The sequence below is a fragment of the Vulpes lagopus genome, chromosome 16, assembly GCF_018345385.1.
Source record: "Vulpes lagopus strain Blue_001 chromosome 16, ASM1834538v1, whole genome shotgun sequence".
NCBI lineage: Eukaryota > Metazoa > Chordata > Mammalia > Carnivora > Canidae > Vulpes > Vulpes lagopus.
This window is the reverse complement of record NC_054839.1, coordinates 61,610,694-61,638,053: the sequence shown is the minus strand read 5'-3', so window position 1 is coordinate 61,638,053 and position 27,360 is coordinate 61,610,694. Positions and strand designations below refer to the sequence as shown.

General features: G+C 41.7%; 1 protein-coding gene across 1 annotated transcript; it reads left to right on the top strand.

The window, feature by feature from the left end:
* NEK5 (NIMA related kinase 5) lies at positions 1–27,360 on the top strand. Its single transcript, XM_041731077.1, is given in 17 exon segments — positions 1–75; positions 2,539–2,681; positions 2,757–2,813; positions 4,520–4,610; positions 6,288–6,488; positions 9,369–9,493; positions 9,890–9,896; positions 11,706–11,885; positions 13,281–13,406; positions 14,369–14,444; positions 15,516–15,607; positions 15,950–16,048; positions 18,450–18,530; positions 18,772–18,840; positions 20,571–20,697; positions 26,826–26,895; positions 26,897–27,360. Coding segments are annotated over 17 exon segments (1,902 nt in total). The 3' UTR covers positions 27,180–27,360.

Genomic DNA, 27,360 nt, shown 5'->3' with positions numbered 1-27,360 from the left:
ATGGAATATTGTGACGGAGGGGATCTCATGAGAAGGACCCATAGACAACAGGGAGTGTTATTTCGTGAAGATCAGGTAAAAACACCTCCAATTTGCCTTTTAATTTATATTCCGGGAATTAAATGTATAATGCCATAACTACTAAGCCGTGCTTATATACAGCATGATTTCTGGTAGAGAAATTCAAACCACTAGATAGTGGATCTATATTGATGATATATTTAGTCCAGAACATTTTTTGCAATTGAACTGAAATTGAATCTCTTTCTGAGAGTGAACTTTGAGAAAAGATAGTGTTGTATTTTTGGACAATCTCATATAGGATGCCCTTGAGATCAATCTTCATGGCTAAAAACATGTGAATGTGGATGCTCCTCAGCCATTTTAAGTATGACATATAATAGCTCTGCTCTTCTTCCTTTTACCATTTAGTACACTGTTCTAAAATAGCTGTTCTGTTTTGCCAGGGAGCATGCAGGCCCTTTGTGACGATGGCCCTTTAGTTTCATTGATTATGAAGAGGAAGGTGAGAAAGGTCAAGAGTAATGGCCTCCATTCCCATTCTCTTTTCACACAAACACATTATTCCTCCATGTGCTGAGCTTCCTTTGGAACCCTCTTGGGAGCTGTGCTCGCGAAGGAGACAGGAATGTGTGCGTAGAAGGGAATCTGACCCAGGCCCGTGTGATGGATGGGGCAGGCCACTGCCTGGAGCAGGGCACAGGGATGGCCTCCATCTTTCTTTTGGCCACTGGTTTCTGTGCTCTATTTTACTATTTAAGGACTTCATGCCTACGTCATTTCCTCCTAGAGCTAAATAGATTCGATGTACAAATGATTCAAGAACTGGTATCTCTAAATTTAGTAATTTTATTTATTTTATTTTATTTTTTTAATTTTTATTTATTTATGATAGTCACAGAGAGAGAGAGAGAGAGGCAGAGACACAGACAGAGGGAGAAGCAGGCTCCATGCACCGGGAGTCCGATGTGGGATTCGATCCCGGGTCTCCAGGATCGCGCCCTGGGCCAAAGGCAGGCGCCAAACCGCTGCGCCACCCAGGGATCCCTAAATTTAGTAATTTTAATCAAGCATTCTTCCTATGCTCGTTTACATTATATATTAAATTCAGTATTTATAGAAACCCACCTTTCTTCCTATCCAGGGATCACTTTGCTGTATTTAATAAAAACACTTTTCTCCACAAAATTTTGAATTACAATTCCCTTTGTTGGAAAAGAGCTAAAATTACAACTGAATCTTAGCATCTGGAGTATAGCTCTTTTTGCTTTTGTTTTCCTTTTACCATATAATGTGGTAGACAAAGAACCAACGACATTTTGGAATAGTTTAAGGGAGTCTTTGTAGGCATAGAACACATTTTAAATTTATTTTTTACTTTAAAAAAAATTTAAAGACATTTATTCATGAGAGACACAGAGAGAGGGGCAGAGACACAGGCAGAGGGAGAAGCAGGCTCCCTGTGGGGACCCCAAGGTGGGACTTGATCCCAGGACCGCAGGGTCATGCCCTGAGCCAAAGGTAGATGCTCAATCACTGAGCCCCTCAGATGCCTCTAGAACACATTTTTTTATAAAGAGGTTCATGGCCAGCTAAGATAAAATAAAATCAGAACTAAGAAATGAAATTAAGTTCCAAAAAATTTTAAAGTAAAATGTTTTTTATATCATATACACATAGACTGATATTTCATTAAAAACTTTAATAACCTCACAGAGTCTCTGCTTCTTCCTTTCTCTCTGCCATGGCACCTCCTTCCACTGACAAGGAAACACGTATGGCACCAGGATTATCAGGAAATGTGGTTTATCTGCTATCCGGATGCAGTTAGCAAACTAGTGTTAAAAAAAAATCAAATCAGGGCATTCCCAGGGGCGCAGCAGTTTGGTGCCGCCTGCAGCCTGGGGTGCGATCCTGGAGTCCCGAGATGGAGTCCCACATCGGGCTCCCTGCGTGGAGCCTGCTTCTCCCTCTGCCTGTGTCTCTGCCTCTCTCTCTCTGTGCCTATGAATAAATAAATAAAATCTTAAAAAAAAAAAAATCAAATCATGAACTGCCTCCCTCTCTCCCCTGCTTCTACTTCTCTTTTTCTGTATGTGGAATTCCCTCTGATATCAGCACATTTATTTTATTTACTTTTTTTGAAGATTTTCTTTATTCATGAAAGACACAGAGAAAGAGGCAGAGACACAGGCAGAGGGAGAAGCAGGCTCCACGCAGGGAGCCCAACATGTGACTCGATCCCGGGTCTCCAGGATCAGGCCCCGGGCTGAAGGTGGTGCTAAACTGCTGAGCCACCCGGGCTGCCTGATATCAGCACATTTAGATTGCCTTTTTGCACCTCCATTTTTCTAGCTATAAAAAGAAAATAATGTGATAAGATGGTATGTCTAATAGTTTCATTCATATAAATACATATACATAAATATGTTATTTCTCTCTTTTTGCATATTATCATGAAGACATGTCAGTGACCACCAGACTACTGACTAGTTTTGTTTCATGTTCCTTCTACAGATTCTGAGTTGGTTTGTACAGATTTCTCTGGGACTAAAATATATTCATGACAGGAAACATATAACAGGGGCATAAAACCACGAGTAACAGCTCAGAGAGAAGATCAAGAGATCAAGACAAAACTGAGCTTTTGCTTTCTTGAAGTATCTCCAACAACATAGCATTTTCTCCATTTATAGAACTTTTTTTTTTTTTTTTTTTTTTTTTTTTTTTTTTAGCAAGAATGGAATGGTTGCAAAGCTTGTGGACTTTGGGATAGCAAGAGTTCTGAACAAATAAGTACTTTAAAAATCATTTTTCGGGATCCCTGGGTGGTGCAGCGGTTTGGCGCCTGCCTTTGGCCCAGGGCGCAATCCTGGAGACCCGGGATCGAATCCCACATCGGGCTCCCGGTGCATGGAGCCTGCTTCTCCCTCTGCCTGTGTCTCTGCCTCTCTCTCTCTCTCTCTCTCTGTGACTATCATAAATAAATAAAAATTTTAAAAAAATCTTTAAAAAAAATCATTTTTCTTTCTATTAATAACAATCAAATTATGTATTTTTAGGTATCATGAGTAAAGAAGATATTAAAAGCTTGGTTTCAGATAATTTTAGATAACTATTTATATAAATTCATTAAATCATTCAGATGATATTTTGTCTAAGGGTAAAATTTCCAAGATAAATCTTGGTATAATAGAAAGATGATGGCAATGTTGTTAACTGTGATACAAACTTATCAACTGAGATGTGACTGGATTGGCATAAAGCTAGTGAGAATTTAGTGAACCAGGAAAATTCACATATGCTCAGGGGGATATACTGATGCAACTGTTTTAGAAGACAATTTGTTGGTAATATTAAGAGTTTTTTTTAACATTCAATTTCTTGGAATTTAGAATAATTTAAATGCCCAATAACTTTAATAATTTTAATGCCCATTGGGAAATGGGTAAATTTTATAAAGCTTGGCACAAGCATGTACCTGAATATTATGTAGCCATTCACATGTATGATTTTGAAGACTTCTTGATAATGTGAGAACAAACTTTGTTATATTAAGACAACAATGGAATTCTGGGCACCCTGGGTGGCTCTGTGATTTAGCACCTGCCTGCAGCCCAGGGCATGATCCTGGAGACCCAGGATCGAGTCCCGCGTGGGGCTCCCTGCAGGGATCCTGCTTCTCCCTCTGCCTGTGTCTCTGCCTCTTTCTCTCTCTCTCTCTCTCTCTCTCTCTGTCTCTCATGAATAAATAAATAAAATCTTTTTTAAAAAATGGAATTCTGAATTATTTTTTTTTATTTTTTTATTTTTTTATTTATGATAGGCACACAGTGAGAGAGAGAGAAAGGCAGAGACATAGGCAGAGGGAGAAGCAGGCTCCATGCACCGGGAGCCTGATGTGGGATTCGATCCCGAGTCTCCAGGATCGCACCCTGGGCCAAAGGCAGGCACCAAACCGCTGCGCCACCCAGGGATCCCAGGAATTCTGAATTTTAAATACTCTGTGATCACACCCACATGAAAAATATGCATGGAAAAAAGATAAAAAGGAAATACACCCAAATTTTAGCTGTTTTGAGGTAGTAAGATTCTGGGTGATTTTTTTCTTCTCTATTCACGTCCATATTTTCCAAATTTGAAGTCATGAGACTGCATTACTTTGGTAATTGGAAAGAGGGAACTGTTTGGACATCTAAGAGTTTTGCAATATAACAATCATACTTCTTTGTGGAATCTTTAGCCATAAAACTTTTTTTATGTGTAGATTTTGGGGGAGTGAATTATAAGTTTAAGAATTGGCTAATCTTATTACTCTGTTATTAATAGGCAATATGCTGTCTTTAATATGCACGTTCACTGAATTTTGTCTTATCCATTTTTACATTTTTTCTTGCATGTCCATGTCTTAAGCCTTTTCTTACGTCCATAGTAAACCATATTATTTTATTATCTATTGTACTTGATAATTATCTAATTAATCTAATATAACAGCTGGTTCCATGGAACTTGCTAGAACTTGTGCTGAAACCCCATACTCCCAGTCTCCAGAAACCTGTCAGAATAAATCCTACAAGAATAATACGTGGGTTGCCAACTATCGGTTTGAAAGTCTCAGTGATGGTGGGTGGATTCTCTTTTTCTTATGATACTTCCATAATTTCATTTTCTTCACTTCTGAAATGGGGACCCACCCCAGTGACGGTCTCTGGCCACTTCGGTGTTCCCTGAAACTTCTGAATTTATTTAGAAGAAAAACATTTCATTTGAGGATACAAGTGATAAAAGATTGACATTGAAAATTGCAGTCACTGTGATGTGTGTCTATTTTATCTTCATATCTTTTGAACGCTGTGAAGCCTAACACAGGACAGTGTTGTGCGTGGGGCAGAGAGAAGGCAGTGAGAGCACTGGATTGGGAGCCAGGAGCCCTAGTTTTGGCCCCGTCACCATCTCCACCAAGTCGGTTGACCTCTGTGGGCCCAGCTCCTCCAGCCGTAACGGGGAGTGTTGGCTAGGAGACTGTTAGGGGATCTTCCAGCTTTGAGACCCAACTAGTCCTAGGTATGTGATACCAGAGCCTACCGTTCTGGAATAGTATTGATATTGTGAACGGTGAACATGAGGAAGCTTTAACTTCCATGTAAGGAGAAGGTGGAAAAAACCCACTTTTAGGAGCTGGCTGCCAGATGAACTAGTTGTTTTACCAAGAAGACTGAGTTCCTTCTGGGAGTTAGTTTTCCATTTGTTTTGGAAAATACCCACGGGGTGTTTGGCTGTTTGACTTTGTAAGAGATAACTGGAGGGCAAGGCCCAGATGGTAGAGATTTCTAAAAGGAATAGTAAATATTTCTCTGTATAATAGAAAAACAAGCTTCTTTTTTCTTGTTGTTTGTTTTCTGTTTTATGAATAGCCCGTAATACCAAGACAGGGTTTGGCCTCCAGGTGAGCAGGAATGCAGCTAGTGCAGCCCGAGGGGAGGCGCACACCGTCCAGAGAAGCACCCTGGGTTAGTTCTGTACTGCTTTTTAAAGAATTTGACTCGGTATTTAAATATGCAGATTTGGTGCTTTTGATACTTGGAAGATCTTAGCAATAATGGGCTGGGGAGCTGCTGCACCCCATAGACTGGGAAGCCAGTCCCTCAGCACCCGCGGGGCCAGGAATTAGGTTTGCAAATGTTTGCACGCAGCCGGGGCGGCCCTGTGTCCTGCGGGACCGTGCTGAGTGGGGGCGCTCTGGGACAGGGAGGATTTGGGTCTTGGGACAACCTGGTGAAGACAGAATTGGGTGGTCAAGGGAAACCGTGAGTTTCTAGAAACTCTTAGAAAAGCACAAGAAAGCAGTTGTTTCCTACCTATGCGTAATCACCCTTCATTTGCTCAGGCCCTGAGCGGTCTCTCTCCTCCTACACACACTCAGGGGAAGTGTTGATAAATAGTAGAGCCATTTCCTCACTTTACTGGTTTTGACTCTTTCACTTCTCATTGTATTTTCTTTTCTTTTTTTTTAAATAAGGCACCTTTTTCTATAAGGTAACTCCTTGTTAAACCAACCACATATAAATACGAAGTCCTAAAGAGCCAGTCTGAGGGTGGAGGCAGACGGGCCCCCCAGGTGTGAGAGTGTTTCTGCACGGGTCTGCCTGTGTGGGGGCACTTGGGGTGAGCACCTGCTGGAAACACTGCTTTGTCTCTTGATATTACTGTACGAGCTAGTATTGAACTTTTCTCTGATTTACTATCACTACTCCTTGTCCTTCCAGTTTGAGAGTAACAACTTACACCAGCTGGTTCTGAGGCTATGCCAAGGACAGTTTGCCCCGATATCCCCAAGGTTTGTCCATGACCCGCAGGCCTTGGTATCTCAACTCTTTGAGGTGCCTCCCTGAGATCGACCGTCTGCGAATTCTATTTTGGAAAGGCCCTTTCTAGAGAATCTTATTGCCAAATACTTTACTCCCGAGGTGAGCTTTAGAGGTGTTTCTGTGTGGATTTTGACAGAGATTTTGGTTAGCAGGCCCTTGACACGTGTGTTTCATCTTAGGTCATTCAGGAGACTTCAATCCCAGCCTCACACATAAAGCAAGATGATTGACTTCTCAACCTTCTGGGGAGGGATCCAAGGTAAGAATGATCCAAGTGATCGAAAAACATTTCTTAATGTTTGTCTCACACAGTGAGTTTTAATATATGGCTGACAGCATTAGCACAAAAATTCCACCAAATACACTGAACATAGATGTTTTAAAAATATGAGTGTTGGGGCACCTGGGTGGCTCAGGCAGTTAAGCATCAAACTCTTTTTTTTAAATTATTTATTTATTTATTCCTGAGAGACCCAGAGAGAGAGGCAGAGACACAGGCAGAGGGAGAAGCAGGCTCCATGCAGGGAGCCCAACATGGGACTCGATCCCGGGACTCCAGGATCAGGCCCTGGGCTGAAGGCAGCGCTAAACTGCTGAGCCACCCAGGCTGCCCCCATTTTATTTTATTTTGTTAATTTTATTTATTTTATTCCTGAGAGAGACAGAGGGAGAGGCAGAGACACAGGCAGAAGGAGAAGCAGGCTCCCTGCGGGGAGTCCGAGGGGCGACTGGATCCCAGGACCCCGGGGTCATGCCCTGAACTGAAGGCAGGCGCTCAACTACTGAGCCTCCCAGGGGCCCCAAACATCCAACTCTTTTTTTTTTAATAATACATTTATTTTTTATTGGTGTTCAATTTGCCAACATACAGAATAACACCCAGTGCTCATCCCGTCAAGTGCCCCCCTCAGTGCCCGTCACCCATTCACCCCCACCCTCCACCCTAAAACATCCAACTCTTGATCTCAGCTCAGGTCTTGAATTCAAGCCTCTAGTTTGTCTCCATGCTAGGTGTGGAGCCTACTTTAAAAATAGATAGATGATGATAGATGATAGACAGGTAGACAGATAGATAGATAGAGATATGACAGAGATAGAGCTGTATATATAGATTTAGCGTAAGCAAGAGAAGAATCATCTTGTAAAATAGTGACTAGTGGCTGTGCCTGTATATCTGGCTCATGCCTGCTCTGGTGACTCATTATCCTTTCTTCTCATTAGTCAGGAAACTCCAGAAACCAGTGGATTTGCTAATTAAGAGGTACTTGACAAGGTAGGATCATAACTTAACTTTTGCATAGGAAGAGGAAGAGAAGGTTCACAGACAGACCGGGGATGATGAGATGAAGCTGATTTTCTACAGAGAGGATGGTCTGGTGACTCGGAATGCTCTTGCAAAGGCCACTTGAAGCTGGAGTTAGGATCTCAGACCTAACTGGTGGCTGTGGGGATTAGTATAGGGCCCCTGAGGAAAGCAGGTGACACTTTACAGTAGTGACTAATAGAGAAACAATTTTAGTGGTGCTTTCAGGATCAGCTGCAGAAGCGCTCCATACATGTGGGTGTGAGAGAGAGACAGACGTCGAAGAAGACAAAATTACTCATTCCATTGATGTTGTGAAATAAGAGCAGTGTGGACTTAGTCATAACCAAATGTCTACACTGAAACAACGAGGAGGAGTAGAACATCTCTCCAAGGAGTCAGCGACAGGAACATCTGTTGGCTGTTAGACAGAGACACTAGACTTGAGGCAAGTTGTTAAGGGAAGAAGAGTGAATGCGTCCCTCTGCCATGTGTAACTCAGTCTGGCGTTGTTACATACGGGCTTAGTTTGAGAACATTTAGAAGGCAGGTAAGTAGCAGATGAGAGAAAGCACCTGTCAACATTCCTAATATGGGAAGGAAAAGAAAATAGGAACACAGCCTGCTGGTGGCCGTACGAACATGTTAGAAGCCTGGTCATACACTTCACAGGGCGCCTGGGTGATGCAGTTGGTGAAGCGTCTGACTCTTGATTTGGGCTCAGGTCATGCTCTCAGGGTCGTGAGGTCAAGCCCTGCATCGGGCTCCATGCTCAGCAGGGAATCTACTTAACATTCTCTCTCTCCCTCTCCCTCTGTCCTCCCCTCCTGCTCTCTCTCTCTCTCTCAAAAAAAAAAAAAAAAAAAAGTCATACATTTCACACAACAGTGTGGCATGAGTTGTGTGACCTGTATCCCAAGCTATGATGACTCCATGTAATTATTTTTTTTAAACTTTTTTATTTATCCATGTAATTATTTATGCCATTATCCAATGCATACTTTTTCTGTAAATGTTAACATTAATGCCTGATTTTTTTATTTTTTTTATTTATTTTTTTATTATTTTTTTTAATTTTTATTTATTCATGATAGTCACAGAGAGAGAGAGAGAGAGACACAGAGAGAGGCAGAGAGAGAAGCAGGCTCCATGCACCGGGAGCCCGACGTGGGATTCGATCCCGGGTCTCCAGGATCGCGCCCTGGGCCAAAGGCAGGCACCAAACCACTGTGCCACCCAGGGATCCCAATGCCTGATTTTTTTAAAATAGCGTTATATATACTAGAAATATGTGAAGGAACCCTGGATTAAACATTTTCCTCCATTAAAAGACAACGCAGGGGCACCTGGGGGCCTCAGTGGTTGAGCATCTGCCTTTGGTTCAGGGCATGACCCCAGGGTCCTGGGATCGGGTCCCACATTGGGGTCCCTGCAGGGAACCTGCTTCTCCCCCTGCCTGTGTCTCTGCCTCTCTCTGTGTCTCTCATGAGTAAATAGATAAAATCTTTAAAAAAGAAAATCTACTGGCACTTCTCTCAATGGGTCTAAACATCACTGGGTGAAGTGAACCTACTATATTGTGAACTGTCCCTTATGTTCGTACTCTCACAAGCATCGATGATAAGATGTGGATATTTTAAAGAAACTGAAGTTGTTTTATTTCAGTTAAATAAGAGCCTAAAATACAGAAAGCAAGATTCCAGGGAAAGTGCCTCCCCAGATCAAGGCTAGCAGCGCCAATTAAAAGGAAGGAGATGCTGTGTAGAAATGAATGGAGACCGCCAGCTGAGCCCAGAAGCCTGTATCTGTACGCTGTACTTTGTTAGCAGGGGACAAGTTCTCCAGGACGACTTGTTCACGTTCAGAGGGCACAGGCTCATTACTCTGGAGTCCGCTGGCTTGGTACTTAGTAGTGAAATCATTCTGTGAGGAGCATTAAAATGATACTTCACTGGACAACTTCCAATTGCATTTCCTTACAAGTATCCTATCCTTTTACGACTCAAACCCTTTTGATTTCCTTAGAATATAAGGCTTTTTCTATATAGGATAAGTGAATAGTATAGCTGCAGAAAACATTAGGCCCTTCATTCCCTTAATTCTAACATGGTATATATAATTGAGAAACTTTTATTATATAGTCAATTATTTTTTTCCTAGAGATTCTTTATGTTTGGTTCTGCTGAATCCACATCAGCAGAACAGTTGAGCCTCTTAGTTCATGCTAATGGAATGCTTCTGGTATGTAAATGATAAAATGCTATTGTCTTTTAATTGAAGAATTGTATTTTTAAAGGAGGCTGTAATTGTATAATTAGAGGACCAGTTGGAAGTACGTTTACTACGTATTTACTTGCTGTATAGACATTTTAGAAAAATGTGGCTCTGTAAAAAAAAAAAAAGTAAGAAAAGGAAAAGAAAATGTGGTGGTGTATAGATAGATTTTGAAACTATTAGTTAAATTATTACCCTCCATTTGGTAGAATGTGGTTTAACTTTATTAAAGGAACCTAAAAGTCAGGGCGCCTGGCTGGCTCAGTTGGAAAAGCATGGGATGCTTGATCTCAGAGTTGTAAGTTCAAGCCCCAGGCTGGGTGTAGACATCACTACAAAAATTAATAAATAAGTAAACTTAGAAAAAAAAGAAATGTAAAAGTATGTTGTGATTTAGCATACTCTGTAGCTGACTCAGAGGAGAGAAAAAGCACCTGAAAGATTCAAAGATGGATTAAATTAGCAGAACAAGTTGACATTTTATGCAATGGAATGAGTGGGTCTCCACAGGAACCACCTCTGATGTTCTCATTACTTTGTGAGATTTTAGAGAAAATTCTAAAGAAGCTGTTAATTTCCTACCAATACTTTTCTCTATTTTTAGCCATTTTTCAGCAAGTAATTGGCAGTACCTTGTTTGGGGTTGTATATAGCTAAAACTGCAACACTAAGAAACATATGTCACACTTTAGAAGATTTTTTAAAATAAATGTATAATTTGTGTTTAGACTAATAAGCCAAACTTGATACTTTAATATTTAAATAAAAATGACCCAATATCTACAATCCCACATGGCTCAACTTACATATATCAGAATCACACAGCTTTAAAAAGAAGAGGGAATATAGTGTGTTCCTTCTTCACAGTAAGGAAACTTCAGTTTAAACCATTTGTTTGGTTATTGGTATTTCCAGCTACCAGTTCTAGGCCTTTCCAGTGGTTTGAACTTCTTTTTCTTTTTTGTTATTGTCTGGTAAGTAGTCAATTGTCCTGGTTAATGTAAAATTGGCCCTAATTTGTTCTTTCATCTGTTAACGTGGTCTGATTCTTGTCTTATAGCTCACTGGCCTCTACTTAACTCCGAAACAAACATTTGGTTCTGGTTCTCCTCCTGTCATTCTGCTCTGGTCGGGAAGGGCAATGAGGGGTGACTTGGGGTGATAATATGCCGGTCACAGCTGTTGCATGACTTTCCTTCATTTACTTGGGAAGGGTGACTGAATAACTCAGCATCTTCTTTCCTTTGAGTCATGATGCCATTTTGTATTTAGTCAATTCATCAGGATCTAAAAATGTTATGAATCCCCAGATTTGTGAGTTGGGCAATAACATTTATCCTCTATTAAAGTACAGTAAGATGCAAATAAGTTAATAAAAATAGAAAATAATAGTACTGAGTTTAGTTTCAGAACTCAGGTTGGCTAGGCATACTCACCAGGTAAGCATTTTTGGTGGGCCAGCCATGAAGTATGCAGGATTTCTATTCACACCTTAGTATAATTATAAATGACTGTGCTACAGTAGACTTCTAAAATATTTTCAAGTTCTAAAATTTGGGGATAAAAAAAAAATTGGGGGATACTAAGATTATGTTAGTCTAAAAAGAAATCTAGACCAAAAACAACAAAAATATACCTTCAGTGCTTTGTTTTAGTTATGGTCACTATCAAAGTGTCAGTTATTTAGAGATTTTAATTATGTGTCTTCAAAATTTTTCCTCTTCTTTTTGATCCTTCAGATAAAAATAGTACAAAGGCCCAAACTTGCTGCAGTGCATGGACATTATGACTATTATTATGCCCAACTTGACATGTTGAGGAGGAGAGCACATGAACCAAGTTACTGCTGGGTTCCTCAAGAAGATCCTGGAGTTGAGGGGAATTATAGTCAGGAAGAAAGCCACACAGTCCATCACCAGGTCAACGGTGATATCAGAGCCTGACTTAAATTTTGGTCCTCTGAAAATATCTTGATATACCATTTATTCTGAAACCCTCCCCATTCTCCTAAAACAAATAATCCAAGAAGAATTTCCAGACTGTTCATCTTGAATACTTAATTCACAATTCCCTTAACTCTGTTTCATCTTCATTCAGCATTTATTTTCTTGGGATCTTTCATTTGTGTGCCAGCGTGAGGAATAGAGGTAAAGGAATGGGACAGCATCTTGCTCTCAAGGAGCTCAGAGCGTGGTACAGGAAGTGGACAAGCAACTAGGGTGGCAAGGCTGTTGATCAGATGCCTGCCCAAAGTGTGAGAAGATCCTGGTATTGGGTTTTTCTTTTTCCCTCCTACCCATTGTAGACCATGGATGGACTTCCTGTCCTGAAGAAAAATCACAGCACCAGAACGTTTTTCTCTTTCATCCTCTCCTGCATCCCCAGTTGGTACAGTTCTCTTTGCTTCTTTTTCTGATTCCCAAGTATGTGTTCTGTAACTTTGAACTATTTCTTGAACTCAGAACTTTCAAGCCACAGGTGAACTGTGGACCTCATTATTAAATTGGAAATCTACTTCTCAAATTAGTGGCTAAGACTAGTAAAAATTTCTACTCAAGCTGAACATTTTTTAAAATTTTTTATTTATTTATGATAGTCACACACACACACACAGAGAGAGAGAGAGAGAGAGAGAGAGGAAAAGACATAGGCAGAGGGAGAAGCAGGCTCCATGCACCGGGAGCCCAACGTGGGACTCGATCCCGGGTCTCCAGGATCGCGCCCTGGGCCAAAAGCAGGCACTAAACCGCTGCGCCACCCAGGGATCCCCTCTTTGAGTCTATTTTATTAGAATTCTATACATTTTTACAAAGTGATTATGTGTTTTATTTGAAGTGAAACTCAACCTTTACCCTTAAGTATAGTGTTACAGTTCTGGGGATGAAGGAGGCTGGATAGTCATCCTATTTCTGTTACTCTTATTTTGGACTGCTCAAGAGCTCTAGTTCTATTCCCCTACTTCACGGTGGTCAACTTTTACAGAACTTTAATTTCACAATTATACTTTACTAGTTCAGAAAATGAATCCAGGTGTCTCACCTGATAGTGTAAAACATTGATTATGTAGGATAAACAACATAAATGGTTTTATTAATTTTCTTTACTTTTTAAAAGCTTCATACTTTAAATGAAGAAACTTCTACTGCCCACTCCCAAATAGTGAGTTTGATTCAGATAATTCTTGTTTAATGAAAAATATCAAAGGTCAAACGAGATTTCTAAAATGCTAGTACAAACAAAAAAATAAAAATAAAATAAAAAATAAAAAAATAAAATGCAAGTACACTTTATAAATCTTTTTATTCAGTTGATAGGGTCTTTGTCCATCTTAAGCTGAGTCAGATCACAACCAGAGACAAAAGCTAAGAAGTAATGGAGAAGAGTCTAGATGCCAGGAGCTGCAGATCAGGAGAAACAAAACAAAGAACAGGTTAGAAACAGTCTGATTCCAGGGCCACCACTGTACCTGCAGCCTTGTCTTCTGTGCTGCATAGGATATTACTTTTAGTGTCTACACTATGCCTGAGGGACAGCCCTCTTGCACAATACTTGGACACACTCACGTGAAGCTCCATGCTGAGAGTTTCAGGAGATACAAAGATATGGATTTTACTTCCTCAGAGGATGTCACATAGCGAAGTTCATAAAGCTTTTGACCTTGGATTGATAAAGCCATTATCCACCACTAACATTTTTGAAATTTGAATTAGTTTTCTAGGGCTGCCTTAACAAAGCACAACAAACTGGGTGGTTTAAAACAACAGAAATGTATTGTCTTCCAGTTCTGGAGGCTAGAAGTCCAAAATCAAGGTGTCAGCCAGGCCATGCTCCCTCTGAAACCCGTAGGGAAATCATTTGCCTCTTACGGATCTTTGACATTCCTTGGCTTGCAACTGCATGACTCCGTTCTCCGTCATCGCGTGGCATTCGCCCTGTGCATCTCTGCCTTCACAGAGCTGTCTTCTTACAAGGACACCCATTGTGTTGGATTAGGGACACACTCTACTCCCCTATGACCACATCTTAGCTTAACCAGCTACATTTGCAGTATCACTATCTCCAAATAAGGTCACATAATAAGGGCCTGGGGGTTAGGACTCCAACATACCTTTTTGAGGGGGCAATAAAATTCAACCCATAAAAGTGGGATATATAAAGTCATGGTATGCCATTAACACATTCTGGGTTAAATATAAAAGTGAGATTGCCCAAAGCCACCCTACCGCTCACAGGGAGGGAAGTACCACAGCTGAATGCAAGGTAGATTATCATCTTTAGGACTATGAGGTTTTCAAATTCCTACTGTGTATCACACATCCTTTAAATCCATAGGCTCTGTGGAGATTACTCTGTTCAGTTGTTCACCACCATTTAAAATTTTTGGATTGGGAATATTTTCCAGGAATATTGGAAGCAGTTAGCGGAAATATGTCAACAGTACCACAATGATATGAAGGAAATTAAAAAGAAGATGGGGAGTGAACTGGAGCTGAATGAATTTTTCTCCTAAAGGAAACATGGTTCTCCTGATTTAGATCTAACTAACTTAAGCAGGTTTCAAGAGTGATGATCTCCTCGTAGAAAAGGTAAATGTCATCATCTAAACTTTTAATGGGAAAGCAAACACGTAATTGAAGCTTTTATTATGGTTTACTTGAGACCACCCATGCTGGTGAGGATATCTGAGACTCTCAGTTAGGAATGGTTGTTATTAAAAATCCTCATTCGTTGTCTTCTTCACGAATCAGTTAATACTTAGTGACAGAGCAGCTACTTTACACCAGAACTAGATTAGTTGCCGAAAGTTAAGTCCCTGCCCATAAGGTAGGGGCAAGAATGAGCATTGATTGAACTCAGCCGTATTGGCATAGCCTCACATGCAGGGTAAGGCTCAAAAGCCTGGGTAGGACCACATTTGAGTGCAGTCGGCTTGAAAAACTGATTCCTGAAATATCCTTTAAAGGTGCCACATTGGACACTCATTCTTCCATGTCTCGGGTCACTGCATTTCAGTAGAGCTCCAGATGAGATAGCTGGCCTATGTTTGTAGACCACGTTGTGTGAACATCTAAGCACAGAACCACCCTCGTTGCCCTGCAGTGCTCCTCCTGTAAGAGGCCTGTGGTGCTGAAGCCGGCCGAGGACACAGCAGGCCCCGGTTCATACGCACCGAGTAGAATTACTGGACTTGGTTTTTTTCTCCCCTATCCCCGACCCCCGAGGGCGTACAGAGGAATCAATATGGGGGAGGTGAACCTACAGTTCAAGTGCACATACCGGGAGTCTTCACATGCTTTAGCTCATTGTACTCCCCACAACAGGGAAACTAAGTAACTCATCCAAAGTCACTTAGATGTTACGAGGTGGACCAAACACCCAAACATCTGATTTGAAGCCTCTACTCTTCCTAACATATGCACTTCTGCTCACGAAGAGTTGGAAAGACAGGACACACGTGTTTGAGCAATGACTGAGGAAGACTGACTACAGTTAGGCTCAGGAGTTAAGGATGAGCCAGGGGAGAGTTTTCATGGTCTCACCCAGTCCAGGAAGAGGAGCAGAGTTTGGAGGGGCAGAGGCGAGGGACAGGGCGTTCTTCGGGAGCCCTGCGGAGGTTCACGTGGTGCTGGAGGTGCTGGAGGCAAGGGGACTGGAGCCGGTCCTCTTCAGGGCAGAGCCTCGGTTAGGGTGGAGAGCCTTGAATGGTCATCAGCCTTGTTTTTAAGGCAGGTCTGTGATGGAAGGATGATGGCAGACTTTTCTAGAGAGACCACGGAAGATGCACGTGGGGCCTGCCCAGGCTGCCACAGGGGAAGGAGCCAGGAGGAGGGAGCTGTCAGGCCACTTCCTCTGATGGCCCCTCAGCAGCGGGAGGAGAGCATTTCCTCACCAGATCCCACTCAACACTGGCCACGGTCCCCCTGTGGACTTCAGAACTGACTCAGAACCAACCCGACTGACTGTGTATGATTTGTCTTTTTAGGAGGACCCCAAAATAAGGCATAAAACCTATTTAGTGAAGAAAAGCGACCCGCCCGTCCACCGATAGGCACCTGAGGAAGAAGCTCCTGTGCAGCTGATGGTCGTTATTAGATGATGATGTGTCCTCCCCAGAGGTTCGTAGCCCTCACCGTGCAGGGGGGACACGTGTGTGAAAGTTCTTAAAAACTGAGCCACCTTGGCTCTACCCCAAACGGTGGGGCGGGGGGAGGGGGCAGGCATCTGTTTCCGGCAGCTGGCCAGGTGACTTGGTGCGCAGCCAAGTTTGAAACCTGCTTTGGTGCGTGTATGAGTGTTCAGGGTTCTGGAGGGTGTTCGAGTCGGGGTCTCAGACACCTGGGTCAGAAGTCTGATGGTTAACGTTGCTCTACTTCAACCTTGCATTGAAGCCTTTTTTGTCCCTTCTGGAAGGTTCTTTCACCTTCTTCTTCAAGGTACCATGAAGGCTTGGTTAAGGGCAGGTGAGGGGGACCCATGTTGGGTGAAGACCAAAAGGGCCCCTGAGTGTTTTGCCTTGTGAAAGACCCTGGGACCTTCCTTGATGTGATGCCGGGGTGCTCTAAAGTGGCCTGGCTCGGGGGATGGGGCTCAGGAGTTTAAGATGGTTGTATTTTAAGGAAAATAAAGCCATAGGACACTTCTTCCAGAACTGAGACAACCAGACTAAACTATCAGATCAGACTGCTAACCTCACAGGTAAGATACAGAAATCACGTCCTGTTTCAGAGTTCGTGATATCACGCGGCAGAAAAACACCCTTCCCAGGGTTGCAGGGCGAACAGGTGGTAGTGAGCCAGACCGACACATCCCGTATGAGAAGTACCCACAGAGGAGACAGTTCTAAGGGAGAGATGATAGAGACCTTGTGTAAAATGGTGGAGAAAAGAGAGCCTTGGGATCCCTGGGTGGCGCAGCGGTTTAGCGCCTGCCTTTGGCCCAGGGCGCGATCCTGGAGACCCAGGATCGAATCCCACGTCGGGCTCCCGGTGCATGGAGCCTGCTTCTCCCTCTGCCTGTGTCTCTGCCCCTCTCTCTCTCTCTCATAAATAAATAAAAATTAAAAAAAGAGAAAAGAAAAGAGAGCCTTAAAACACACACACCAAGGAGAGCCTATGCTCCTCCTGGAAAGGGGTAGTACCGCTTACTAAGACCGGGAAGAGTGGGGAGCAAGCTTGTGGTGGGGAGGCAATCAAGGGTTCGGACATCAGGTGAGTTAGAGAAAATCTGAGGGATTCCACGCCTGCCTCAGGACGCCTGCTTCACTGCTCCCCCCACACAGAACATGCTTTCCCCAGACCTTCAGATTGCGAGCTGCAACAAAGGGGAGGGGTTACACCAAATACAGAGATGGGCTTTTCCTGCATTCCCATCATCTACTCCTCAATTTCTATGCTACTACCCTATTTCCTTTTAGCACATAGTACTTTCTGAAATTATGCTGTTAATTTAACTCATCTATTACCTACTCTAGGTCCCCAGTAGGGACCTGTGGTCATGTTCGCTGCATGAACCCATGGTGTGGGACGGTGTCTGGCCTATGGTGGGTGCTCAGTATGACTTTGTGGAATGAATGTTGAAGTGAAGATGATGCTAAGTAGGCAGTTGAGTATGTGAGCCTGCAGCTCAGAGGGGAGGAAAGAGCAAGCCTGGAGGCGCACACTGCAAAGTCCTTGCATAAAGGTGCACTTACATCCACAGGAACTGCTGGAACCTGGATTGAGGAAGAAAAGGGCAGATGGCCCAGGACCGGACCCTGAGAAAGCTCTGAACTCTGACATTCTTGGCATCTACTTGCACAATCTTCTCTTCCTTGAAATTGCACATCAATTTTTAGAGCCCTCTTCTTCCTTTTTACTATCATGAGCAGTGCACATGTTTTCCTGATTACATTCATAATTAAGATCTATAAACCTCTTAAGGGAGTGAGCCTGTAGCCAAAACTACTTTCTTAAAGAAATAAAATCTTAAAAAAAAAGAAAAACAAGAGGGGCGCCTGTGTGGCTCAGTGGGTTAAGCGTTTGCCTTTGCCTCAGGTCATGATCTCAGAGTTCTGGGATGGAGCCCTACGTGGGGCTCCCTGCTCAGCAGGGAATCTGCTTCTCCTCCCTCTGCCCTGCCCTGCTTCTCTCTCTGTCTCTCTCTCTCAAATAATTAAATAAGAGCTTCAAAATTACATTCTTGAATTAGATTAGGTTGTACTGGACCAAAGTGACAAGCACTGTCACATTGTAGAATTTTCCCCACTTGCAATGCCACTTGCAATGCCATTGTATTAATATTTCAAGTTAATGGATGCTGTGTCCAAGTTTTTAGTGAATTATTATTAACTTTCCTTAACAAAGGCATGTTTTTATTCTCAAATTAATCATCAGATCCAATCCAGAAGTCAAGTTATATAAACAGACCATGCTGTGAATTCAGGGATTGTGAAACTATCATTGTTTGATCAATATTAAATGCTAGATATTAATTTTTCTCTAAAGTTGCAGGACATTGAAAGAGACTTGAAACAAATTAGAGTTCAGAACATTAAGGAAAATAAAATTCCAGAACAAAACTGTACAGTTAAGATAATAAATATTTTGTCTTGCAGTGTCGTATTAAATGACTCTCTGTGGGGGGGGGGGTTCCCACCTTGCAATCCGGGTTGCCTACAGGATTTTTCCCTCTACTATTTTATGGAATTGCCTTATTTTGTGATGTTTGACTAGTGGTTTTATGTATCTGTAATGTCAAATAGGAGTTGTAATTTTAGCATTTTTATTGGATTGCTAAGCTAACACTATTTTCATTGCTTTCTTCTAGAGAGGGCTGAAGCTTGAAATTGGTTTAAACCAATGTACTTCTGATGAAAACACCCTCCAAGAGGAAGAGGTATGCCATGAAGTATTTATTTCCATTAACAGGTATAAAAAAAATGAATGTCTTAATAGCACATTTAATGAAATTTTTCCACTGGCCATAGGGAGAATTTTCTTAAATGTTCCTAGAAGGATCTCTGGTTCAAAGGAGTCTTCCAAAATGCTTTTTATCCTTCCATTCTTTTTTTTCATTGAGATAATTCCCTTATATGGATTATTCCAATTTAATTTACTTTTCTTTTATAAAATAATTATTTTCCTCATAATATTAACTTCTCCTTTATTGCCAAATTAAAATAGAAGACTTAATTATAGTCAACAACCAATATACTTACTAAAAAAATTGAGCGGATACCCTGAAACCATGCACATTTATCTTAGGTCTTAATTAGCTATTGACAATTTTGTGTTGGTCTTTGGATGAATCTCAATTATACACTTGAGCTCTCATTGACACAGTGATAAATGCACGAATACAGTAGACTCAAGTCTCATTTTATTACTCGTATTCAACATCCCTTTTAATCCCACTTCTTACCAGACCTGCTGACAAATATCAAAATCAACTGGTTTGTGTTACCATTTCACCTTCTCTAACTTTGCCTTTTAAATTACCAAAAGTTATGTGTGTGGACATATAGGTTCTGTATCACATCTGATACTCAATTTCTTTCTTTTATGTCCTTCATTAGCTAAATATTTTTTAATGTTATCATTTCTTTTAGATTTTTTTTTTGAGTAGACTTCATGTTTTAGAGTAGTTTTGGGTTCATGGCAAAACTGAGCAGAAGGTACAGAGATTTTTCCATCTATACCTGGTCCCCTCACATGCACAGTTCCCCACCCACCCCCATCCCCCACCCCCACTGGGATGGAACATTTGTTACAACTGGTAAACTCAGATGGACACATCGTAATCAACCAAAGTCCATAGTTCACATTAGGGCTCACTCTTGGTATACATTCTGTGGGATTTGATGTAACGACACATATTCACCGTTAGGGTACCATGAACAATAGATCCACTGCCCTAAAAATCCTCTGTGCACTGCTTACCTTTGAGATTTGTCGTACCATTTTGCCACACAGAGGCTTCTTTGAGTGGTGGTTGTTGACTCTCACCTCTCTTTTAAGCTTTAGGCATCTTAGCATCACAGGCTTAGGAGGGTTGGAGGGGGCCTGTTTCTGGTTAGGTGGTACATCCACAGTCCTTCTATGAAGCCAGGCACTGAGGTAGGCCTGGTCGTATAAAGGAATGGAGTCAAAAAGTTTTATCTGCCGGGGTGTTCACCCTTGGTTACTTGATGCTTTGATGTGCTTGAAACAGAATGATCATTTTAGTGTTGATTATGGGGTATTAGGAGCAGTTTTCGGGACCCAGTGGGAACATTGTACACTTAAAGCAGGGCGTTCTATAAGGTGAGATAACTTTGAGCATTCTATAGAACGGAACTGCCGGAGAATAAATCGAAGACAGGAAGTCTGGTTAAAATCAAGTTGCCATATGATCATTATGTGATTGTCACTACTGACAAGGAGAAGAAATAAACACACCCCTGTTTCTATCTTGTTCAAACATCATTCCAGTTAAAATGCTACTAACTTATTTGTTTAATATACATATATTGCATATGTACCGTATGCCTTGGTAACTGTTTATTACTGGGAACACAAAAACATTTTTCAACATATTTTTTTTTATCAAAATATGGCTTGTTGTCGAACACTGTGGTATTGCTTTAGGCAGTGGGTGTGCAAAATGAAACTTTGACCTTTGAGGATGGCATGAAGCTTAAGGAATATAAATGTGTGAAGGAATATGAAGATTATACAGACAAAGCATTTGAAAAGCTCTGCTGTCCAGAGGCAGGTACGTATCGTGCCCCTCGAAAGCCGTAAGTGAGAAGGAATGTTTTATCAGCAATCTGTCACAGCCCCCCTCCTCACTCACTTGCAACCCCATTGTCACCTACCCCGGGTCCTCTGCCACCAGAGACTCAGCCCTTTGCTCTTGCTCTGAGCTGTCTCCTTGGGCAGCTGCCCCCAGCCAGCCGCTCCACGCCATCCACTTTTCTCATTATCTGCTGGAAGCCTCCATGGACAAATCCCATTGGCCTTGCAGACTCAGCATCTGTACAGTTGAATTTCAGAGCTCGTCTTTCCCATCAATCCTTTATTTCGGGTACTGCCAGCAGCGGGTCAAGAGTTCCTGCTGCACAGCCAGGGTGGGCTCTCCTACTCCTTCGCTCCCTCGGCCCCTGGTCTGGGGCCCTGTCGTCCACAGCGGTATGGTGTATGCATGGACTTTGGAGACATATGGGAGTTTGGATTCAGCAGGCACTGCCACTTTCCGATTGTGTGACCTTTCACAAGTGATGACAATGCTCTGAATCTCAGCTTCCTCCTAGCAACGGGGATGATAGTACTTGCCACACAGGCTTATTGTGAGGACTAAAGCAAAACTTGATATATGAAGTATCTGGCACATAGTATGTGCTTAATAAATGCTCTGTACCTCACTGTACTGCCTTATTCTCCTATGTGTCCTTTTCTTTAGTATTTTCTCCTTCATTCTCTATATGGCTGCTGGAGTTATCTCATTATATTATTCTTCTACTTCAACTTTTTTGGGGGATAATACCAGCAGGATTCCCCATAGTCCATTCCACATAGTGTCCTATTGAACGCTGTGGGGCCTGATCCTGTGGTGACCAGCACCCCTCTTTCCTACCACTGATGACGGGATCCATATAGCCTCCTGGAGCACCCCTTGCTCTTACAGCTGTGTGAGCATTTACACACCCTGGCTTGGCTCTGTGTCTTCTTCCTGGAATAATATATTTCACCTCATTTCCATCTGGAAAAACCTGTATTCAGTTCAGCAGACATCTTATGAGAATCTCCCATGTGCTTAGACTGTGCTACATGGTAGGGATCTCAAAGATGAATGAAAACTGGGTCGGCCCTCGACATCACCATGTGTCCTGAGTCAAAGAAAGGAGGCAGAAAACATGTTTTCTGAGTCCAAATACTAATCATCATTAGAGTGCCAGCTGGCTAGAGTCAGGGAGGTGCCCACTCCTGCAGAGCTTGGCATGCTAAAGAGCTTGGGCTTTATCCTGTGTGATGACCTTCAATCAAAGGGAATTAAATTCTATCTGTGATGGAGAAAGATCGTGCTGGCTACAGTGTCAGGATGATGTGGAGTAGCAGGACTGCAGGCAGGAGATAACAGTCCAGGTGGGAAATGACAGGTGCACTGGCCAGAGGAGTGTGGTGAGAAAGATCCCACGTGTGAACCACTGAGTGTCAGGGTTGAGGAAAAGAAGGAGGTCAAGGATCCTCCCAGTTTTCTAATTCAGATGGATGAAGCTGTCACCAACCAAATAGGTACACACATCACACAGAAGGAGGTCAGCAGACATAGGATCCCACTCTAGATTTGGGACAGATGGTGATTTAGTTCTTTATGAACCTCAGCTGGAGATGCTTAGAAGATGCTAGTTGTGTGACACCAAAGCTCTGGGGCAAATCAGGGTTTCCTTAGCATACACAAGGTATTATAATCACTTTAGCGATGGTCAAAAATGCCTAGGCAGAGGAACTAGAGTGAGAAGAAAACGGAGCTTAGGACAGACCTTAGCAATGTTTAGACAAGTTTTGGAGAGATCCAGAGAGAGTGAAGCCAAAGGAGGAGAGAAAGTTCTAGAAGGAGATACAGAGTTAGCAGCATCAACTAAAGAGAAAGGCCAAGTGAGGTGGGTTGAGTAACAGCCTATGGATCTGGCCACCGGGAGCCCTTGGCGGCCTGAGTGAAAGTGATGAATTCCAAAGTTATTCTTTGCTTAAGTTTGCTGGGAAGAGATCGCAAGTTGTAAGTCTCAAAAGAAATAGCTGCCTTTTTTTAAATTATTAAAATAATTTCAGTTTGATACTGAAAATGGTCTTTTAACTTGTCTGCATTCCTGTAATTATAATTCAGGTTGAAAAAAACTTTTCCATATGTTTTGACCATCCATGTCTCTTGTGAATTATGTGTTCTCATCCTTCATTCTTTTATCCACTGAAAATGGCATTTGTTTTATCCTTTATAAGACTCTTTAAGTTAAAGCTTTACCTGTAATATGTATTGTAGGTATTTTTGTCATTTGGTTTTCAGATCTCATCTCCAGTAACAACAGCAAATGTGTGTGAATGTGTGTGTATGTACATATATGATTAGGAATAAACTTTATAAAGATTATGCTGAGCATGTGAAGAATACTATAAAAACTTACTGAGGTATTTAAAGATCACTTGAATAAATGGGGAGAAATAACACTTACATATTAGAAATATTCTTTCCAAATAAATATATCATATGTTGCCAATTTCAATCAAAATCGTCAAAACCACAAAAAGATGGGGACATCATGGCAGATTGGAGAATCTTGGAGACTCTTAAGCAGACAGATTTAGAAAAGAAAAGCAGTGAAGTGGTATATACACTTTCAAATATCAATATATATTCTATAAATTATAAAACAAGATGATAGGAACACCAGAATAGATAAAGCAGTGAAAAGAAGAAATGGTTTAGAAACAAACTCTAGAATGGATAATAATTTAGTGTATGTTGAAAGTGACATCACAAGTCAATGGGAAAGGAAGGCTCAATCAAATAAATGCTGCTAGGCCAATTGGTTTACAATTTGGGAAAAATTGTGAAATCAGATCCTGTATAATGATACAACAAAATAAATTTTTGAAAAACCAGAGTTTATATATAAAAAATGAAGTTACAGATTAGAAAATGGAGTAAAGGAACAATCAAAACTCTAAGGCAACCTATGGAATGGGAGAAGATATTTCCAAACGACACATCTGATAAAGGGTCAGTTTCCAAAATATATAAAGAACTTATATAACTCAACACCCATTATTCAGAAATGAATAATCCAGTTAAAAAATGGGCAGAAGACATGAATAGACATTTTTCCAAAGGAGATAGATGGCCAACAGACACATGAAAAGATGTTCAACATCACTGATCATCAGGAAATGGAAATCAAAACCACAATGAGAGGCACCTGGTTGGCTCAGTGGTTGAGCATCTGCCTTCAGCTCAGGGCATGATCCCAGGGTCCTTGGATCGAGTCCCACATTGGGCTCCCCACAGGGAGCCTGCTTCTCCCTCTGCCTGTGTCTCTGCCTCTCTCTCTCTGTGTCTCTCATGAATAAATAAATAAAATCTTTAAAAAAAAAACTACAATGAGATGTTACCTCACATCTGTCAGAATGGCTAAAATCAACACCAGTAGAAAAACACGTGTTGGCCAGGATGTGGAGATAGGGGAAGCCTCTTGCACTGTTGGTGGGAATGCACACCGGTGCAGCCACTATGGAAGACAGTATGGAAGTTCCTCAAAAAGTAAAAAATAGAGCTACCCTATGATCCAGCAATAATACCACAAGCATTTACCCAAAGAATACCAAAATACTAATTCAAAGGGAGATAAGCACCCCAATGTTTATAGGAGCATTATCTACAATAGCTAAACTAGGGAAACAGCCCAAGTGTCCATTGACTGATGAATGGATGAAGATATGGTATTTATACACAATGGAGTATTAGCCATCAAGAAGAATGAAATCTGGGGATCCCTGGGTGGCACAGCAGTTTAGCGCCTGCCTTTGGCCCAGGGTGTGATCCTGGAGACCCGGAATCGAGTCCCATGTCGGGCTCCCTGCGTGGAGCCTGCTTCTCCCTCTGCCTGTGTCTCTACTTCTCTCTCTATATATATCTATCATGAATAAATAAATAAAATCTTAAAAGAAAAAGAATGAAATCTTGCCATTTGCAACAACATGGATGGAGCTAGAGTATATTATGCGAAGTGAAGTAAGTCAGAGAAAGACAAATACTAGATGATTACACACATGTGGATTTTAAGATAGAAAACAAACGAGTAAAGGGGAAAAAGAGAGAGAGAGGCAAAGCAAGAAATAGAACCAAGAAACCAAAGAACACACTGATGGGTACCAGACGGGAGGTGGGTGGAGGTTGGGTGAAACAGGTGATGGGGGTTAAGGAGGGCGCTTGGATGAGCACCAGGTGTTGTGTGGAAGCGCTGAATCACACTACACTGTACACCTGAAACTAATATTTCACTGTATGTTAACTGGAATTTAAATTTAAAAAATTTTTTAAAGAAAATGAAGTAAAAGAAAATATAGGTGAGTTTGCTTTTTTTTTTTTTTTTTTGATAGGGAAGAACCAGCTATTTAAAATATATGGAACACAGTCATGAGTAAATTAGTACTAGGTTCCATGTTAGCAGTGAAAAGCTTTGGTAAAGCATATAATACTTGTCCCTAGAATTGTTACCTTCAATAGTTTATCTAGGGTAAATAATCATGAATGTCCACAAACATTTAGTGGCAATTATTTCATTGTAGTATTATTTATAATAGTGAAAAATGGCTAGCAAACTAACCGTCTAATCATAAAGAATTAAATTATAATACACCCATGAAACAGAATACTGTATTTCCTTTAAAATGGTTGTATAGAGCAGCAGCTAATAAACTGGGTATGATATGTTGTTCATTGAAAAGAGCAAGTTATGAAAGTTATGCATAGTGTGAGGCCCATTTTTGTTTCAAGACAAAGACGCTATATCCAAGGGGAGATTTTTGAAATCTTAAGAGACTCTTGGTGGTGAGATTATGGGTGATTTTTATTTTCTTCCACTTATCTGATTTTCGTATTTGCTATCATGAAACATAGTAGTAAAGAAAGAAAATGATTTTAAAAATGAAGATAACAAGCGCCTGCGAGGCCCTATAGCTCAGGGGTTAGAGCACTGGTCTTGTAAACCAGGGGTCGCAAGTTAAAAAAAAAAAAATGAAGATAACAGAACTGGGGCTGTGTGGGTAGCGTAGTTGGTTAAGTGGCCGACTCTTAGTTTCAGCGCAGGTCTGACCTCAGGGTTGTGAAATCCGGTCCTGTGCTTGGTGTGAAGTCTATTTGGGTGTCTCTCTCCGTCTCCCACTGCCAGCCCCAACCCACTCTCACTCCGTTTGTCTCTCAAATAAATAAATCTATCTTAAAAAAAAAAAAAAAAAGATAACAACTGATTGCACTTCCATTGAAATTGACTGAAGTCGGGATCCCTGGGTGGCGCAGCGGTTTGGCGCCTGTCTTTGGCCCAGGGCGCGATCCTGGAGACCCGGGATCGAATCCCACATCGGGCTCCCGGTGCATGGAGCCTGCTTCTCCCTCTGCCTGTGTCTCTGCCCCTCTCTCTCTCTCTGTGACTATCATAAATAAAAAAATAATAATAATAAAAATTAAAAAAAAAAAACTGACTGAAGTCAAATGCTCAGAGTTGCCTCAAGGAATTTGTCCGTTCCTGTCACTAATATTTGTTAACATTTAGATATACTGTCTAGTCTCTCACATGTTAATAATAAAAATGAAACAATTTTTAAGCCTGTTTATAATTTTGGCCTTCTAGGTTACGATCTATATCTTAGTTCGTTTGGGCCGTTATAACAAAATGCCATTAACTCTGGGGCTTATAAACAACGAACACTTATTTCTCACAGTTCTGGAAGCTGGAAAGCCCAAGATCACGGCGCTGACGGACTTGGTGTCTGATGAGGGCCTACTGCCATGTTTCCACTATGTCCTCACTTAGCAGCCCTGTGGGGGCTCTTTTGTAAAAGAGCCCTAAGCCCATTCTCAAGGGTTCCACCCTCATGACCTCATCACCCCCCACAAAGATTCCCACCACCTCCCAATATCATGTTGGGCATTAGGTTTCAACACAGGAACTTGGGGGGAGGTTGGATACAAGCACTCAGCCTGAACAATCTGTATTAGGAGGAGGTGATAATTTCTGTGTTTCCAAGTGTACCAACAGATGGACTACCTCCAGATTTCCTAAGAACCGTTTGGTGCAATTAGTTATTGCATTTTACTTTAAAATTAATGAGTTATTTTCTCATACCCAGAGCTGTTCATTCAAGATACTGGTGCTTCTGCAGGGAATGGGAGACAGTGGCATGTGCGAGCTCCTCAGACTGCTGGAGCTGATGGCTGCGGGTAACACTACCTCCACCTGCTCTGCTGTGCCTGCAGGTGAATCTACACTCACTCAGTCAAAGATGCCCGCAGAGGAGACAAGGCCTCAGATGCAGCTGTGTTGCTGGCGCTCACCCCGACTCCCTAGTTCCCTTTTCAATACCATCCCTACAGATTTGGTATCAATGCCTTCAAAGATATTATTTTGGTATCTCCCTCACCTCCCGAGAACCTTGCCTGCTAGTTATCCTAGACAACTGACCATTCCGGGTATGAGAATATAAAAGAGAAAAGATGTAGAACCCCACTTTCCTTGCAGTGAGGGGGATTGTCTAAGGAAGGGCAGTTGGCTTGACTTGCCTCCCATAGCCCAATTAGTTCCTTGGAATTTCTTGGAGGGGTTTTTCCATCAATAAAATCCAAATTAACATGCTAGCTATCCCATAAGACTTATAGTTAGTAGGG